The 20,475-nt window shown below is 37.4% G+C and overlaps 1 protein-coding gene across 8 annotated transcripts in view; it reads left to right on the forward strand.

Moving 5' to 3' along the window:
• The window catches only part of Sh3kbp1 (SH3 domain containing kinase binding protein 1), a 335,725-nt gene that overhangs the window by 204,345 nt on the left and 110,905 nt on the right, over window positions 1–20,475 (forward strand). Inside the window, exon 1 of one of the 8 annotated variants that reach the window (XM_078035054.1) lies at window positions 5,268–5,364. The exons of the other annotated variants lie outside the window; for them this stretch is intronic. Within the exon in view, the coding sequence (XP_077891180.1) occupies window positions 5,350–5,364 (15 nt within the window). The 5' untranslated portion in view covers window positions 5,268–5,349. Of the gene's footprint in view, window positions 1–5,267; window positions 5,365–20,475 lie in introns of those variants that run through there. 8 annotated transcript variants of the gene reach the window in all.

The following is a 20,475-nucleotide window of genomic DNA, read 5'->3' on the forward strand; positions in this document are numbered from 1 at the left end:
CACAAGGCCCTGCCAGTCCCCTTACAAGCTATACTTCTTCTGGGTAGGCTGGCAAGTTGGTCAAGGAGTTCAATTGGGCAATGGCCTGATCACCTTTGCACTTTAGAGAGATAACTGAGGAGGTGCCAGGGAATGTGGACTAGCAGATAGGAGAGGAAGTAGCTGGGAGAGTTGCCAGCCTGGGGCTCCGTGGTTGATGACTAATTGGCTAGGCACCAGGAACTTCTAGTAGCTCTTGGAAAGGGGCAGATGGGCCCACCTCATGCATACTCTTTAAGCTGGGTTGCCGTTGCCTGGGTTGGCAGCAGAACTGACAGAAGAGCCAAGTTTCCTTTCAAAGAAAATTCTTTGTATATCTTGGGAACCAAAAAGCCAGGAGTCAGCATTCTATTACCTTTGTTAATAGATAGGCTAAAGATAGAGAAAATTTATTTATTTATTTTTAGTTTTTTTTGGGGGGGGGAAGATAACAGGTTATTTTTAGTTATAGATGACAGTAGAATCCATTTTGGTAAAATTATACAGCATGGAATATATCTTATTCTAATTTAGGACCCCATTCTTGTGGATATACATGATGATGGGATTCACTTAGGTATTTTCATATAGGTACATAGGAAAATTATGTTAGATTCATTCTACTGTCTTTCCTATTCCTATCCCCCCTTTTTCCCTTTCATTTGCCTTTGTCTAATGTACTGAACTTTTCTTCTTCCCCTCACCCCCATTATTGTGATTTAGCTTCCACATATCAGTGAAAACATTCAGCCTTTGGTTTTTTAGGATTGGCTTATTTCACTTAGCATGTATACATTTGTCAGATCCATCCATTTCCTGACAAATATCATAAAGTCATTCTTCTTTATGGCTGAGTAATATTCCTGTGTGTGTGTGTGTGTGTATGTGTGTGTGTGTACCACAATTTCTTTATACATTTCTGTTGAAGAGCACCTATTGGCTCCATAGCTTAGCTATTGTGAATTGTGATGCTATAAACATTGATGTGGCTGTGTCACTGAAGTATGCTGATTTAAAATCTTTTGGATATATTTGGAGAACTTGGATTATTGGGTCCAGTGGTGGATCCATTCCTAGTTTCTTTTTTAAAAATATTTATTTTTTAGTTGTAGTTGGACACAATACCTTTATTTTATTTGTTTATTTTTATGTGGGGCTGAGGATTGAACCCAAGGCATCACACATGCTAGGCAAGTGCTCTACCGCTGAGCCATATAGCCCAAGCCCCCATTCCTAGTTTCTTAAAGAATCTCTGTTCTGCTTTTCAGAGTGGTTGCACCAATTTACAGTCCCACCAGCAATGTAAGAGTGTACCTTTTTCCCCACATCCTCACCAACATTTATTATTACTTGTATTCTTTTTTTGATCGGAGGTGGGTACTGGGGATTGAACTCAGGGACACGCAACCACTGAGCCATATCCCCAGTCCTATTTTGTATCTTATTTAGAGACAGAGTCTCAGTGATTTGCTTAGTGCCTCACTTTTGCTGAGGCTGGCCTTGAACTTGTGATTCTCCTGTCTCAGCCTCCCAAGTTGCTGGGATTACAGGCATGAGCCACCGCACCCAGCTTACTTGCATCCTTGATAGTTGCCATTCTAACTGGAGTGAGATGAAACCTCTATATGGTTTTAATTTGCATTTCTCTAATTGTTGGAGATGTTGAATGTTTTTCCTTATATTTGTTGACCATTCATATTTATTCTTTTGAGAAGGGTCTGTTTGGTTTCTTTGCCCATTTATCAATCCTATTTATGTGTGTGAGAAGTTTGAGTTCTTTATATATCCTGGAAATTAATGCCCTGAGATAGAGAAAATTCGAAAAAAATCACATAGGGAGGACAGTTAAATACAGTTATAAATGCATATGGACATATTCTTGCATATCTGTAAATCACACATGTATTTATTTCTGTATACATATGCATTCAACAGGCTTATCTTTCTAATTAGTTTTTAATCAACTTTTTATTTGGTGAAGATAATACAAGAAGTTCTCACATACCCCATAAAATCAGTTTTCACTATTGTTAATGGCTTATACTAATATCATATACTTGTCCTAATTGATGAGCCAATGTCAATATATCATTATTAACTGATGTCCATATTTTTTTCAGATTGCCTTCATTTTCACCCAGTGTTCTTTTTTGTTCCAGGGTGTCATCCAGAATACTACATTACATTTAGTTACCCTACTTCTTGGCTACAATGGTTTCTCAGACTTTTCCTTGTTTTTGATGACCTTGACAGTTTTGAGTTTTGTAGAATGTCCTTTTTTTAAATTAAATATTTATTCTTAAGTTTTAGGTGGGCACAATATCTTTATTTTACATTTACATGATGCTGAGGATCGAACCCAGTGCCTCGTTCATGCTAGAGAAGTGCTCTACTACTGAGCCACAACCCCAGCCCCTAGAATGTCCTTAAATAGGCATTTATTCCAAGTTTTTCTCATGATCAGAATGAAGTGATATGTTTTAGGGAGGAAGACCACTAAAGAGAAGTGATGTTTTAGTCAGCCTTGTGCTGTGCCCAAAATACCCTGAGAAGACCAATCAAAAAAAAAAATTATTGATTGATTTTTTATTTTTTAAATATATTTTCAAATTTGTTCTAATTAGTTATACATGACTGTAGAATGTATTTTGACAGATCATAAATGGAGTATAACTCCTCATTCTTCTGATTGTATATGATGTAATTACACAGGTCGAGTAGCCATATATGCACATAGGGTGATAATGTCCGATCCATTCTACTATCTTTCCTATTCCCTTTCCCCCTCCCCTTCCTTCACTTCTGTCTAGTCCAAAATATTTCTATTCCCCCACTCCCTCATTGTGAATTAGCATCCACATATCAGAGAAAACATTTGGCCTTTGGTTCTTTGGGATTGGTTTATTTCACTTAGCATAATATTCTCCAGTTCCATCCATTCACTGGCAAATGCCATAATTTCATTGAGAAGACCAATTTTAGAGGAAGAAAAGTTTAGTTGGGTCTCACGGTTTCAGAGGTCTCTCTCATTCCATAGATGGCTGACTCGCTTGTTCTGTGCTCAAGGTGAGGCAGAACATCATGATGGAAGAGTGTGATGGAGTAAAGTGGTTCAGGACATGGCCACTGGGAAGGAGAGAGACAGAGAGGGAGAGAAAGAGTGTGAGAGAGCTCTGCTCAACAAGGTCAAAATAGATACCCCAGTGACCCACCACCTCCTTCAGCTACACCCAACCTGCCTATTGTTACCACCCAGTTAATCTGAATCAGGGAATTAACACACTGATTAGGTTAAGGCTCTCCTAACCCAATCATTTCACTTCTAAGCTTTCTTGCATTGTCTCACACATAACCTTTTGGGTGACACCTCATGTCTAAACCATAGCAAGTGCCATTTATATCACACCATAATTAGGGCACAGACTATGAAGATGACTTCATACTGTTGATGTTACCCTTCCTCACCTTGACTGAGATGTGTTAGTCAAGCTTCTCCCCTTGAAAGTTTTGGTTTTTCCTTCCACACTCAGCTCTTTTAGAAGTCATTCTGAACCCTGGGCTTAAAGTGTGGGGTTTATGTTGCACTTCCTTGAGGGAGGAGTATCTAAATAAAGTTTTTGGAATCCTTCTGCACAGATTTGTCCATTCTCTTATCCTAATTAGACTTTGTTAAAGTGATTTCTTATCTGTATTCTGAATTCCAAATGCTAATTTTGTAGTACTTGTATCAACATTTGTCATTTATCACCTAGTGACATCTCCCACATTTGTTTTTCATGTGTCATATATAAACAGATCTATGTCTTATTTACCCAAACAGATTATAAAGATTATTATTATACAGAGTAGGACACAGTGTAGGCAGTTAAGAAATATGGACTAAATGATTTTAAAATTAGTTCAACTTAAAATTCAAAACATTAACCATAGTTAACAACTGAAACAGGTCATCAGGGTTTGAAAATATAAGAAATGGGGTATGATGTGGATAATGTTGATTTGGCAACCTGATTTGTAAAGTAGTCCTGAACTTGTAATAGTGGCTGATATGGTACTTGCTATGTACCAGGTTCTTCTGTAAGCACTTTTCATTTATATTATTTATAGTCTTCCAAATACCCCTGTAGATTAATGCCATTATTCACATTTGGAGGTTTTTGTTTTTGTTTCTTGTTTTTTGGTGGTGCTAGGGATGGAACCCAGTACTAAGCAAAGCATTCTATCACTGATCTGCCCTAACCCCATCATTCCTATTTTATAGATAAGGAAACTGAGGCAAAAAGTTTAAATATGTTGTTGATAATAACACAGATAGGGGGCTGGGGATGTGGCTCAAGCGGTAGCGCGGCGCCTAGCATGCGTGCGGCCCGGGTTCAATCCTCAGCAGCACCACATACCAACAAAGATGTTGTGTCCGCCGAGAACTAAGAAAAAATAAATAAATGTTAAAATTCTCTCTCTCTCTCTGTCCCCCCCCCCTCACTGTCTCTTTAAAAAAAATAAATAAATAAATAAACTCTTCTGTAGTTTTCTTAAAAAAAAAAAAAAAATAACACAGATAGGAAGTGGCCCAACTGGAATTTTGATCTCAGATACTCTGGTTCTAGAGTTTTGAACTATTAACCACTGGGCCCTAAATTCATTAAAGTGGTGATTAAAATGGTATCTAATTTGGGGGGAAAATTGCTATTTAAACAGTTCATGCCAGTCCATTGGAATATGTCTGATGACATGGCAGCAATCTTGCTATATTTTTCCTAGGGGAAGTGTTTCTATAAAGCTACTACTGTTTTTCCTTCTTAAGGTCTTTTTTTTTTTTTTTCCATGAGTAATTTTTTTTTTGTAGTACAACTAATTTTATTGCTTTAAAATACAGGCATTTTCACAATTGATATTTCATTTACAGACCATGTTTTAGATAGCCCTCATTTTCCAAACATGTGATCTGTTGAAAGATAGTTGGCTTTTTATTTCCTCTCTGGCATTTTTAAACCGAAGTGGTCACTGGGTCCTGCCAAATAAACACTCCCTCAGTGTGTTCCTTGTCCGAGTGGTTACACCTTTGGGCCCCAGGAGACAACCTAGATTCCTGCAGTGATGTAGGCAGGGGAGGAGGACTTCTCGCAAAGCCACCCAAGCCATGAATCGGCCCTGGCTTCCTGAACCATAAACAAACGCAAGCTTTGTTCTCCCCATTCCTCATTTGGTCCCAAGTATGAGTCAGGGTTAGGCTGGGTCCTCAGGCTCTGTGCCTTTGGCTGTTGGAAGGAAGTGGGAGGATTTCAGGGTAGTTCTGGGACCTTTTCAAACTGAAGAGAGGAGGCTGACTGCATGATGGGAGAAGAGGTACTTCTTTTTTTGCTTTTAGAGTTATAATAAATCCCTTTAATTTGTATCTTACCTATACCATTTTGTAGCAGGACTTATACTGGATTTACATGGGTGGGTTAAAATCTGTATGTGCTAGCTAGACTCTCACAATGGAGGGGGAGCTCTGGTTATACTAAGGAAGAGCCTATATCAAATGTAAGGATTCTTTTCTAAAATCAGATATTGCACTGAAGCTATTCAACTGTTTTAATCCTCTACCCTCACCTCCGATGCTTTGGTCAATTCTGCCATTAATTTGTACAGATGTTTCCAATTTCTGTGTGTTGCTTTTCATGTGCTCATACTGCAGAGAGTAATTTAGATGGGCAGTTTGCACAAGCAGTAACTGTTACACCATGTCACAGAGCTAGCTGTTTAGCAATTACAGATGTTTGTGCAGTAAACAAATCCAGCTTGCTTTTCAGGTTAGTTTAAGAGAGAAGAATATGTCCACACAGAGCAAGTCAGCTATGGGGCATTTCCTTCTTGGGGGGCACGGACACTTGGAGTTTTCCTTGTGAATGGAGAAGCTGTGAGTAGTGACTTCTGGGTACATTTGAACTGTTCTTTATGGAGGTAAAGATATTTGCCTATTTTTTTAGGGCTGAGTATTTATTTTCATATACTCATATAGAGTAAAATAGAGAAACTGAACTATTTGCTTTTCTAAAAGTTTACTAGTAATAAGTGGTTATGTTTCTTTCTGTGAGTTGTTCATATTTGTCTACCTAAAAGCAGAAGTCTGTCATTTTCCAAACACAAAATAAAATTCCCTAAATAAGCCACAGGATAAGTGAGGTTTACAGTGTGTCATATGTCTTCTATATCCCTGTCTCTCATTGAAAAAAAAATTTGAAGGGGAGAGCCGAGGTCTATAAAGTATTTCTCTTTATGTCTTTTTCTGTTGACTTTAAATTTTAATATTTTCAAAATTACCCCCCAAAAGGGAAATACCACGGCAAAAAAGAAACACGCTGTTCTAACATTATTTCAAGAGTAAGACAACTTCTTGAAAGGTTTTTAAATGGTGTCTGTTGCTTGCCTAGAAGGAAGACAAAGGCAGATCTATGAGGGGAGTCTCAGTAGGGGTTGACTAAAATAAAAATAAGTTCTTCTGCCGTGGCTTGAGAGGATTTTCCTAGGGAAAGACATCTGAAATTTGCTGATCTTATTGCTGATGTCATCATTCTGAGTTCTGAGAAGTAGAACTCAGAATTAGGTATTTGTGTGCAAAATTAAGAGGGTGACTTCATTGGAGAAATGAGAGGGAACATGATGGGTAGCAAGTTGTGACCTGTGGAAAATTCTCAGCAGTAGTGCTACCCTACCTCACTTTTTTTAGCCCCTAAGACTGCGAGGGGCTTCTTGAACCCTTTGCTTGTTTGTTTCTCAGAAATGGTAATAACTGTTACTTATCCCATGACAAGAATTCTTTGCAATAATTAGAAAAATAATAAAAACTCAAAGTTGAAGAAATAAGTAGAAAATTTCCATAGTCTTCTTATTGAGGAACTATAGTTAACATTTTATATTTATCCTTCTAGATTTTTTCCCCTGAGCCAGACTATGCATGCAGTGCACACCTGTCACTCTTCATACACTAATGGGTTATTGTAAATATTGCCTGTTTTTAAAATCTTAGCACATTATGGGCCCTCTTTTTCTGTCATATAGTCACATGGTATCTTCAGGGTCTCCATTCATTGTAGAGATACAACACCATTTATTGAACCAATCCCTAAATGATAATGACCTAGGTTGCTTCCACATATTAAAAGCTTTTTTTTTTTTCATTTAAAATTTTTTCCTTTTTGGGAGATTGGGGTTGTGGCTCAGTGGGCGAGTGGTTGCCTAGTACATGTGAGGAACTGAGTTGATCTTCAGCACTACATAAAATAAATAAATAAAATTATAAAAAATTATCCTTTAAAATTCTTTTTCCCCTTTTTATTTTGAGACAGGATCTCACTAAGCTGCTTAAGGCCTTTCTGAGGTGCTGAGTCTGGCCTCAAACTTGGGATCCTTCTGCCCCAGCCTCCTGAGTTGCTGAAATTACAAGCATGTACCACTGTGCCCAGCTCACACTTTAAATATTAAAAACATCATTCTTGTATGTGTATCATTGTTCCTTCCCTGAGTATTCCCTTAAACTGAATTTTTATTTATTTAGTTGTTTTTATCATGTGGTGCTAAGGATTGAATTCAGTGCCTCACACATGCTAGACAAACACTCTACCACTGAGCTCCAGCCCCAGCCCTTAAGCTGAATTTTTAAAGAGGAATTTCCAGGTTAAAGGCTGACTTAATTTTGGTTGGTTTCTTTTTTGTTTAAAATAACCCAAGTATATGGTAAAAGAAAAAAATACCAACAGAGTAAAAACAAGATTCTCTTAATCCTATATGCTCACTTTTACTTCCCAGTGGCAATCCCCATTCAAGCTTTCTAGGTATTCCTATAGAAATGTGTAATTGTTTAATTGTAGTAAATACATAATTTAAAATTTACAGTCTTAACCATTTTTAAGCATCCAGTTTAGTGCAGCCATCATCACAGTTCATCTCCAGAACTTTTTGATCTTGCAAAACTGAAACTCTGTACCCATTCAACAGTAAGTCCCCAGAGGACCCCCGCCACCGCCCCTGGCAACTACCATTCTATGTTTTGTGTCTGAATTCAAGTATGTGGAATCATACAGATTTGTGTTTTCATGGCTGGCTTATTTCATGATTGTTCATGTTGTAGCTTGTGTCAGAATTTCTTTTCTTTCTAAGTAGTATGGATAGACCACATTTTGTTGGACCATTCATCTGTCAATTGATATTTGAGTTGTTTTCCCCTTTTGCCTATTGTGTGTAATGCTGCAATGAATATTGACATACCAATGCTTGTTCTTGCTTTCAATTCTTTTAGGTATATCTCCAGAATTGGAATGGTTGGATCAAACAATAATTCTAATTTTAATTTTTTGAGGAAACTTCATAGTTTGTACCATATTCCCATCAGCAATGCACAAGTGTTCTAATTTCTCTACATCCTCACCAGTACTTGCTATTTTCTGTTTGATAGTAGCTATCCTAATGGATGTGAAGTAGCATCTTATTAAGGTTAGAATTGGCGTTTAATGTGTGTTCATGTTGCCTAGCACTAAGGGAGAAGGATATCATTCTTTTCATCTTAGAATGAAGAGTTAGGGAAAAGATCTTCTCTCTGAGGATCACCATTAACCAGTTGCATAATCCCACAAGATTGCAAATTACTTAAAAGAAGAACTAGGTTCCCATTTTCCACAGTCCCTGAAGAAAAACTAAGTGGAGTGTCCAGGTGGTTGGCTGATTTCCTGCTTTTCCCATAACCTTGTCCCCTTACTTGAATCTGTAGTTGGAAGTTTTATGGAGAATAGATTCAAAATAGTTCTTTTGAGAAAAGATGAATTTCTCCTTGATGCTATTGTTAATTTGAAGTGATAGTACTTGATTGATTTTATGTAGTGGGGAAGGCTAGTTTTATGATTGGTTTTCTCTTGTCACCTTTTACTCTGGAATTGCTTGGGGACAGGAAATGAAAGTTCTTCCTTTTATAAGTTATTTGCTGAGTTGTTTGATTAATATCCTTCAGTAGGACATACAGAATTTTCTGTAAGTATTTAATTGTCCCTCTTTTTCTCTTTCCTGATACTAATAATTATTTCACAATATTTATATCCTGGAATTTGCAGATGTTTTTGGTTTCTGAAATTCAAGGTTTTATAAATTCCCAAGTGGCCATTAAAATGATCATGCCTTTGTACTTAACTTGTCTTTTTCTCTCTGATATTTTCACTAGTTGTAAAATGATATTCTGGCCAACTGGGTTTCAGTGGGATGGAATGAATTTAATGCTATATGAAAACTGGCAACTTTAAAACAAGCTATCCAGAGGCATGGTGGTGTGTCTTTTCTCACATTTAAAGAATGTGGATTGCAGAGCTCAATCAGTCAGCAACTTCTTTGGTACTTCTCTGTGGCATTGCAGACCATTTAATTGGTACAAGATGACAAACTTATTTCCAACTCAGACTCTTAATTTTGGAGGCCAGATCCTCAAATAAATATATACCCATAAATGCTGTAGAAACAAATGAAAACACAAGCATAATGAGCCCTTCTTTTACCTCTAATAGTTATTTCTGTCTTTTAAAACGTGGGCTATAAAATGAACAATTCACAATTAAGAGCATATCAGAATAACCTTAAAAGGCACTTCTTCATCAAAAAGCCATCCGACAAATGGCCTTATGATTCAGAAGTGTCAGCTCAATTAAACTTATCCTTGAACTTTTAGGGATCCAATAGTCAGGGTTTGGAAAAGGGGAAGCAGAAAATTGAGGTCTGTCTCACATAGAAGTTGTATTTCTGTTTTGCTCATTTAAAATAAAGAAGTTAGAAGTGGTAAAGATGGATTTATTGCCTCATTTTCTTTTTCTTCTTTTACTGGCTAAGTATTTTCACCCGCCAGTGATTTTAATATGTTTTGCTCCATTTGTTTTGGTAGCATCTGCACTGTCTTTCCTTTTTATTTTGACTTCTTAGTTCAGTTGTTCATTTTCTCTTTCCACTAGAGGCAGCTTTTCTAAAATTTTGTGGATACCTTTTCTAGACTCTGATAGTAAGTGAAGTAATAATATCAAACCTGTCAACATTTTAGACCCTAGAACAGTCCACATTTATCCTCTTGATATAGTGCTTGGCATACTATACTCAGAGAGCTGGATGCTATACAGGTCTGTGTGTCTAATTTTATATTTAATTTCTTTTCTTTCCAGCCCTAATGCCCCCCCTCTACATTTAAGCATTTTTAGAAGCAGTGAAAGTGGACTACTTACTTAAAATTTAGAATCTTGTTTTTGTTTCTTTTGGTGTGGTTTTTTTTTTGTTTTGTTTTTTGAGGTGCTGGGGATTGAACCCAGGGCATTCTACCACTGAGCTACATCCCCAGCCCTTCTTACTTTTTCTTTTGAGATGGGGTCTTATGAAGTCACTCAGGCTGGGCTGGAACTTATGGTCCTCCTGCCTCAGCCTCCCTAGTCACTGGGGTTACAGGTGTGCACCACTGCTCCCAACTAGAATCCTGTTTTTTTCAAGTGATAGGAATATAGATACTATTGTGTCACAAAGAGAGAGAGAGAGCTGGATCAGAGCGGGATTGCTGAATTTCCAAGTAATAAAAAAATGGATCTGTGAAACCATAAAGCAATACTTTTATCTAGCCCAACTCTATATGAAATGAAAGTTCTAATGGTGGTTGATTTTCTTGATGTGAAATTGAATGGCTAGAAAGAAGCAGAGATATTCTAGGAGGTAATGACACAAGGCAGTGAATGAAGATGGTCAAGAAACTGGAAATCAGGAGTTGTGGAGAAATAGTGATCATTGCAGCAAAGAGAGATGACCAAACAGAGGCCGTGAGGAAATGAAGAATTAAACAGGGTTTGATGGGGTGACTGTTTTCTAGTCCCAGGGATGACTGCAAAAAAGGAGAGCTCTAGTTAACTTGAGGCATGGTGACATAGGTGGGAATAAGGGAGAAATAGTCAGTACTGAGGGCTGATAATTCTTAATTGTCCTATGGGGACCAGGATATGAAAATCTTCTATGGAAAATCCCTGTCAATTTGGGGAGATGACCAATCTGAACTCATCTATCTGAAATGGATGAAATATAATAACTCAGGAGTAATGAAGGCTTTATTTACTACAAAAGCACCATTCCTTCTTTTTGTCCTCCTTTGTCACATCTTCCATGAATCTGCATTGTGTTTTTCCTGCATGCAGCCTATAGCAAGTCTTTGTGGAAAGCACAAAGAGGGATTGCTGCTTTCTGGAGTCTAAAAATGAAGAACATTGAAATGAACATTCTCCATTGTAATAGAAAAAGACAAGGAATTTAAGACAAGTCAATGTGTCAATTGGGATATTTTACTGAGTACGATGTCTTGCCTTCTTCCCTAAAGAAACCAAAATATACCATAAAAAAGTAACATATAACCACACAAAGGGCAATTTAAAACAGCACAAGGGTAAAATAGGTGATTTCATTCTCTATGTTTTGTCGTTTAGTGTCTTTGTATATATTACAGAGAAAGGAGAAGAATGGAGAAATATTTTAGTTTAGGAAAATGAGAACGTGCAAAATGAGTAAGGAAAGACTTACTTTGTTCATATGATGAAGATATAATTTGCCTAAAACTCAAGAGAATTTCCAGCCCTAAGAGAATTCTCCTTTTCCCCCTCGGACTTACCATTAAATTGAAGTTAAAATGAATGAGAGGGTGAATGGATACGAATGACAGCCAAGTAGAGACCATTTTGAACTTTTGCTCCACTAGACTAGAAATTACAAAAATGTTTCTTTTAAAAATGCATATACTCAGCCAGGTGTGCTCGGTAATCCTAGACACTCAGGAGGCCGAGTTAGGAGGATTCCAAGTTCAAGGTCAGTCTCCCAGCAATTTAGTGAGGTCCTAAGCAATGTAGTGAAATCCTGTCTCAAAATAAAAAGGAATGAGGATATAGTTTAGTGATTAAAGCAATCCTGGGTTCAATCCCCAGTCCAAAATAAGTGAATTTATTCAATCTGAGAAATGAAAATATCTGTGAAATCTGGGTAATTTAAAATTTGTGATATTCTTCAGTAAATATAAATATAGTAGTCCTAAGAGTAGCAGGAAAAAAGTGAAATCTCAAAATTTGCAGGGCGGTATAGGGCAGAGTTTCATCATGCTTGTTTTTCTGCCATTTGAGAAACACTTTGGTTATTACTTTGGTGTTTTAAAAATGTTTTTACTTATGAAAACCTAGAGAACGTCTAGAAAACTGAGGATGACTTAAGTATAGACCTTATGCAAATAGATTCCGCCCCTTAAATCCATACTTCTTCAAAGATGAGGAATCTGTAAACATTGTCTTTGATCATACATAAAAAACAGTTATAAAGAAGTTATTAACTCCTTTTTTTAGTCCCTTTTGGCTGTATGAATAAGGGTTTCATGGATTTAATTAAAAGAGCAAGAAGTATGTTTTGACTTTGGAAACATTTGATAAAATGTCTCAATACTTTATTAGGAACAACATTAATTGGAAATGACTCCACATCATGTACTTAGTCACTGAAGATATAAACTGATGAATAACTATAAGTAAAGAATGATAATAAATGGTGGATGGAGAATGTTCTATATGGGTGGTGCCTTACAAATTACTGTCATGACTCATTTTACAACTCATGTTCTTCACATCCTTACTAATGGCTTGGAAAAGGAAATACAATGACAAGAATGAAAGCTGCATGTGATTTCTAGTTAGGAGGTGTTGCAAATCAAATCAGATCTTTGGACAGACATCAGTAATGTGGAGAGATAGACCATCCTTTATAGCTACCTTAGTGTACTTTATTTTTTTAAAACTTTATTCTTTTCTGATTATAAAAGTGCTTTTTTTTTTTAACACTGGAGAAAAAAGAAAGTAAAAAAAAAAGCGGTGATAATTTAACCCTCATGGGGCAACCACTGTTAACATTTTTTAATATTAACTTTCAGTCCTTTTGCCATACATTTTTAACTGGTTGAGATCATACCACATACACAATTTTTTTCCACACACATAATTTTGTATCTTTTTCACTTAGCATTATATGAAATTTCCCATGTCATTACAAACTTTTTGTAAACAACTTTTTAAAAGGTTGTGTGTAAGGCCCAGTTTTTGTTTTCTTTTTTGATGGTTTTGGGGATTGATCCCAGGGCCTTGTGCATGCTAAACATGTGCTATACCACTGAGGTATACCCCTAATATCTAAGGCTCTATTTTAAACATCTAGATACATAGAAGATCTGGGAGAACTGGAACTTGATGGTTTCATTGATTCTCTTCAAATACTATGTTTAAATCTCCCAGATTATAACTGAGAACACAATATTCTCTTGACAACATGAAAGTAAAAATAATGTAGGAAAACAGTTTGTGTTTGTGGCCTGTATAGTGGTAGGTGCTCCACAAAGGTGTGTTGAATTTAATTTACTCCATATAGGATCTGAACAAGATTTTGATTCTCTCTTCCTCACTAATCTTGAAAGAAGCCTTTGAGGGCAGCCTTTGGCAGGAGGCCTGGCCACTTCCAGGTAGAGGGTTGTGAATTCAGCTTTTCACATCTAAGAATCTGTCAGTAATTTCCACTAGCAGCTTTAGATATCTGTACCACAAGAATTTATGGTCTCATTTGGCCCCTGTTTCTTAACTGCCTTGGGAGGAGTATCTGTTTGGTCCAGTGGTTTAGGATTTCTTCGTTCATTATTGAATGGACGCCAAGCTTTGTAAAAGATGGCTTGGGGTAATTTTCTATAGTGGTATGTTTGCTCCTGAGTATCAAAATTCGCAATAAAAGGCTTTCTGTTCTCTGACAACAGGCCGTTTTTCCCAGACACACGCCTTGTTGTTTTTCCATCGTTAACAGTGGATAACAGTTTGGGTGCAGCCAGAAGCAGTTGGCATGTGCCCACACTTGAGGGGCTCCTGGGATGGTCTTGTGGCAGTTCACTGTAGGGGACACCTTAACTGAAGCTTTATTGACCCGAAAGCTCTGTGGGTTGTCGGCTCTGACCCTCCTCAGTTCTCCTATCTTCTTTGTTCTATCTACTTTTCCTTCCAGGCAATGACTAGAAGGTAATGGCTATTGCTTTTCATCCCTTCTCATTTTTTCAGATTTATCGCTTTCCTCCAAGCACCTCTCTGCTGTGTGAGTGTCTTGTAAAAGTTGCTTCATGTTCTCCAGACCCCAAGTAAAGGAATGGAGCTGTTAACCTGCTATTTATTAAATTAAAAAAAAACTGTTACAGTCAAACAGTCATTCTTTGTAACTAGAATTCATAAAGAGGCATTACAATGATTGATTTTTTAATTTAGTAAAATTCAATAACAATGAGTACCTTACATATCTTTTTCATTTAAGCCTCCTAGAAAATCTAGAATATATGAATTATTATTGCTATTTCAGAAGAGAAAGCTGAAGTATAGAGAGATTAAGTAACTTGTCTGAGATCTCATAGCTAGTGAGGCTTTTTAAGACCATTTCTATTCAATACTAATTCACTAGGAGACACTGAAAAGAAGGACAGGTTTATTTGTTCCATTGTTGTACTCATAGCACCTCAAAAATGCATTGCACACAGTAGATTCTCCGTAAGTATTCACATTTTCTGGTGAATGTTAAGTTTCTTTTGGACTAAAGTAAATCCTGAAAATTTAGTACCTCTAATATGTAAGGCACCTGGAAGGATTGTGTAATGACCAGGACACAGTCCTCACCAGTTAGTGATTCACATATAGAAAGAGTCAGAAATCCAAAACAGAGGAAAGTGAGGACATATGAGGTAAGAGAGAATTCCAGCCATTGTTATCTACAATATTTTCTTTGAAGACATATAATATGGATTTGCCCCATTGTTGAAGATGTCTTTCTGACTAGTGACTAGTGTGCCCTGAGCTTAATTTTGTCTCTTTGTGGATCTCTATTCTTGAAGCATCTTGGATTATCTAAATATACCACTCTGCATCTAGAAGATGTATCAGGTGTATACCTGACTTCCAGATATGAACGGAACTCATTCTTTATAATAAAAACAAAACAAAAATAATATCATCATGCCAGGTGCTGTGGCACATGCCTGTAATCCCAGCAGCTCGGGAGGCTGAGGCAGCAGAATTGCGAGTTCAAAGCCAGCCTCAGCAAAAAAGAGGTACTAAGCAATGCAGTGAGACCCTGTCTCTAAATAAAATACAAAATAGGACTGGGGATGTGGCTCAGTGGCCAAGTGCCCCGGAATTCAATCCCCAGTAGCAAATAATAATAATAACAACAACAACAACAGCATCACTATTTCTCAGGTAACTTGATGTGATATTCTCTGCTCTTCTGTACAGAAAGGGAGCCCCAATGATTATAAAAAGGAGTAAGTGATGTTATTTAAGAGTCTATAGATGGGGCTGGGAATGTGGCTCAGGCGGTAGCGTGCTCGTCTGGCATGCGTGCGGCCCGGGTTCGATCCTCAGCACCACATACCAACACTTATGTTGTGCCTGCCGAGAACTAAAATAAATAAATATTAAAAATTCTCTCTCTCTCTCTCTCCTCTCTCAATCTCTCTTTAAAAAAAAAAGAGTCTATAGAGTAGATGATGAAAGTGAAGAATGAGTTTTATAATATTAAAGCTGGAGCCACTTGATGTTAGCCAGATTTAGAGATTGGTTTTATAGAATCAATACCTTATCTTTCATAGTGGTAGAAAGGAGTGTTGCAGATAAGACTGAAGTGAATGAATGCTATAGCAGGCATCTCTGGGCAGGAAGCTTCTGGACACAGATTTGTTCTCTAACTTACCTCATTAGATGTTATCTATACCCCTGATTATTTTGTAGTTGAATATTAAGTATCAGGATATCAGAGCCTTATGAGCAATTCTTTTGCCATTCTAGTCAGCATCCATAGGAAGAAAGAGGCAGGGAAAGAGGAACATGTCCTAGCATGACATAAAATCTACAATTGAAACCATTTTTAAATGTACAACTCAGTGCTGTTCAGTACATTCTCATTATTGCACAACCATCACCACTAATCATCCCAGAACTTTTTTTATCTTGAAAAGGTGAAGCTCTATACCCATTAAACACTCACTCCCTGCCTATGGTGACCATAGTTTTTCTGTTTTTATAAATTTGACTACTCTAGGTGCCTCATAAGAATGGAACTATATAAATAGTTGTCTTTTATAGGGGATTGATTCCAGGACCCCCTGTGGATACCAAAATCTATGATGCTCCAGTCTATTATGTAAAATGATGTAGAATTTGCATATAAACCACACACATGCTCCCTGTATTTCAAGTCATCTCTAGATTACTTGGAATACTAAATATAATGTAAAATGCTATGTAAATAGTTGTATTATTTAGATGATAATGATAAGAACAAAGTCTTTACATGTTTAGTATGGACACAGTGTTTTCCACAAATGTTTTAAATCTGAGATCGATGAATACATGGATATGGAGGGAGGGTTGACTATATTTGTCTTTCTGTGACTGACTTCCTTCACCTAGCATAATGTCCTCTGGGTTCATCCATGTTTTAGCATGTGTCAGAATTTCCTTAAGGTTGAATAACATTCCATTATATACCTAAAGCCTTTTAAGTAGCGATTTTCCTTGAAAAATCAGGAAAATTTGTTCCCAATATTACCTCTTTTCTAATTGAAACAACTTCATTTCCCTTTCCTACTCTGAAGGACAGAAAACTTTCTTTGGAAAATTCTTCTGGAGAAAGAAATTTTCCATTTTTTTTCTTTGGGTAAAGACATTTTTGAAGACACACTTGACTAAACTAGTTACATTTGTCAGATTAGAAAGATGGTTTTTGTATGTATCAAAAGTTTCTCATGTCTTAATTTTTTAAAAAAATTTTTGCTGTTCAAATGGTAGATTAATTGATGCTTTAATAAAAAGCTAAATCAAAACTATTGCAGACCTATTACTTTTCTACTGAAGGTTTCTGTACCACCATCAGAGCACTGAGAAACACATTCTCTGTGATTTTTTTTTCCCATTAGGATTATTTTTCTACAATGCTTCCCTGAGCCACCAGATCCATCTCTTTGACTCCTTTAATCAGAGTCTTTGCATGTGGTTGGCACTCTAACTATGTGACATGCATATATGTAGACTCAAGAGCATAACAGACTTGGGAATTTTCCCATCATATTCAAACCAGTTCACAATCACTGCTTTATGCCTGTGGTAACTATGAACTATGGCCACGTAGACAGTCTAAATATTTATTTTTTAAATTTTTTTAATATTTATTTTTGGTTGTAACTGGACATGATATCTTTATTTTATTTATTTATTTTTATGTGGTGCTGAGGATCAAACCCAGGGCATCCCACGTACTAGGTGAGCGCTGTACTGCTGAACCACTATCCCAGGCGCCCCCCACCCCCCCACACACACAGTCTAAATATTTCTCAAACCTCTTTTCTACAACCACAGTTCACTTTCTTAGTTGGATTATTGTGTCAACCTCCCCATTATCTACTTAGCTTTCTTATGTCCTTTCTTTTCTTCATCCTTCTTAAAGTCACATATTTAATCATGCCATACCTCTACTTATTTTTCAGAATGACCTGGTTATCATCATCAGGTACCTTGAGGATAAAGCACAAAGGCCCTATTTACCTTGCAGGTCTCTGAGCCCAACTCTCACCCTGCTGTGATCTCTTGCCACTACCATCCTGTGTCTGAGAGTCCTCACTTCCTGTACACATTTTTCCTCCTCCTCCTTTTTTTTTTTTTTTTTTTTTTTTTTTAAAGTCTGGGCTTCAGTGAGTTGCCCTGGGTGGCCTTGAACCCCAGGGCTTAGTCTCCCAAGTGCTGGGACTGAAGGTGTGAGTAATCATGCCCAGCACCCATAAGCATTCTTGCCTTGCTTCTCTGCTTTTCTTCAGCTTGAATACCCTTTCCAAAATTCTGTTTGCCCTGCAGCAGAGCTTTGATGATGGATTAGATACAGGAAGTACAATAAGATGGTAATCAAAGTTAAGTTCCACGTCATGAGCCTAGGAGACAGAGAGGATAGGCAAGAGAATTTAGGAAAGGGGCGGAGGATGTTCACCTTATTCTTTCATAGAATACTCATTCTTGGGATGTATTAGTGGTGTCACAGAAATAGAATTTCTATACTTGGAAAAATTTGGAATACACTAAGTTAAACATGGATATAGTTAAACAATAACCACAGGACATCTCAGACCCTTTAATATGTTATGTTGCTTTGATTAGATAGAGTATTCAGTGCTTCTCAAATGGACCAAATGATGAGATTAGGTAGTAGGTTGGTGGATATGCCAGTGGAACATCATGGGGGAACACACTTCAGAAAATGATGTCTGTCTGCATGTACCTGAGTGATAATGATCCATATAGTCTTTTGATCAAATAGATATGAAGCTGTAAAGAATGTGAGGGAGCAAGCTAGTATGAGTATTTGGAAGTCATAGGCAGAGGGGTGTCCACCAGACACCTCTACTTCTGAGATTAGATTCTTCTTTATGGCAGCCAACAGTTAATAGGAGGCAGGATGTGTGTGTTTGGAAACAAAAGGAAGTAAAGCAAGGGCAACAGTGCCTAGGAAGACATTCTGAACAGTGTGACTGAAACATTGGGGTTTCAAGAGGTACAGAGGCCTTCTGATGTCAGGGAAGGAGTCTCCTGTCTTTGTACCTGTTGTGATAGGAAGCTTATGCTCGGGCAGAGTGGGAGTAGATGTCATCCCCAAGCTCCCCATTTAACCCAGCAACAAGAGTCTTATAGACCTCTCACTTTGTGGGTATAAGAGAATAATGAACACCCAGGTCCTGATCTCAAGGAGGGCACTATTTCTGAAGATAAAAGTAGTTAAACTGCTAAATGTGGTATACTTGACAGATGCTTCAAAAGCAACGATGAATCTGACAAGGTCTTTAACTGTGATTAAGCAAAGAGGTTTAGTATAATTTTAATTCTAACTTTTGGGGACAGAAATGAGCATCATATGAATAACTCTAAGCCTTACACCCAGTTTCATAAACAGAAAATGTTTACTTTTTTCTTCAACCAAGTTTTAAAATAGACCACGAAGCAGGGCCCTTTGAGAAATCAGAATTGACATAATAGTATGGGAGGTGTTTCAGAGGTAAACTCTGTCCCTTGAATGGAACTACAAATGTAGATTCCCTTTGATGGACCATGGCCATTATTTTTAGAATTTTGAGTTGTATCTTGTTCTGGCATGTCTTCTGTTGATGGCTTACAGTTTAAGCTGGACCCACCAAATACAGGCACATGGACAGTTGCTGGGGTAAATGAAAGCCTTTCAGTGAGAGTAGAGTACATAAGGTGCTGCATTTTAAGGATACATCTTTGTGCTTTTGTGTTGACATGAGCTGCTTCACTGGACTTTGACTCTATTCCTACTGCTCCCTGTTGAGAGCCAAGAAGACTTCATTACACTTTCAGTCATAGGTGTTCATGAAGCAAGCATGTAAAAACAAATATAAATATTAAAAGTTTCCAGAGAGTTTTCTAGCAGTTTGAGGATCCTTCTGAGTTATGGTGGAAAGGAAACTAAAAATAGTCATATATAGATATTATTTTGTCACCGTTACTGGTATCTTATATATCTCTATATGCTATAGATGAGCAGGATTTGGGATAATCATGCTGCATGCTTGGAAACCCCTCAACACACCACTATAGAGAACCAGCCTCACAAATAGTTGTTGCAATGTTTGTGGTGATGCTCAGCATCCTTCTGCCTTCTTGTCTGCTTTCTTGTCTCGTGTTAAATGGGTACCTAATAAATCTGTACTGGACAGAAGGGGAAGGAGTACTGTCAGATGCTAGTGTTGTAAAAGGACTGCCATCAAAGAGCTACCTTTAACTTGGATTTTTACCAGCTATTTGAAAGGTCATCTCTTATGTTTGGTTTTGTGTGAGCACTTGAGTGATGTCTACATGTAGCTTCTCAGAACATCATCCACATCTAAAATAGGTGACAGAAAGTCTGGCCTATGGTCAGGATGGGGTGGGTAGGCAACTTTACAGCTCTCTCCTCCCTCATACCCATTCAGCTGGCTGCCTTTTGGTGCAGAATTTGTGTGTGGTATTTTGAGAGAACATTAGAGATGGATTTAAACCTTCTCCTCAGCATTGTTCTATAATTAGAAACTTCTTTTTACACCCAAAGGAGTTTGCACCTGAATTACAGTCCAGTTGGAGGAGTGATTTTATACTATTGATTTGAGTGTTATTCTGGTCTCACTTTCCATTGTCACAGAGAAACATACATTTATCATTTGGGGAGCTGGATTCATCTGGACTCAAATCCAGTGATTGTCTTCCTGGAAGCATCCGTTTCTTCATTTTGATTAGAAAAGAAAAAAAAAATCACTTGCTCTACTAACCAAAATCATGTGATAGTTATGTATTCTGATACTGTGTTACTGAATCTTGTGGAGCCAGGAGT

This window comes from Ictidomys tridecemlineatus, chromosome X (genome assembly GCF_052094955.1).
Source record: "Ictidomys tridecemlineatus isolate mIctTri1 chromosome X, mIctTri1.hap1, whole genome shotgun sequence".
NCBI classification, from domain to species: Eukaryota; Metazoa; Chordata; class Mammalia; order Rodentia; family Sciuridae; genus Ictidomys; species Ictidomys tridecemlineatus.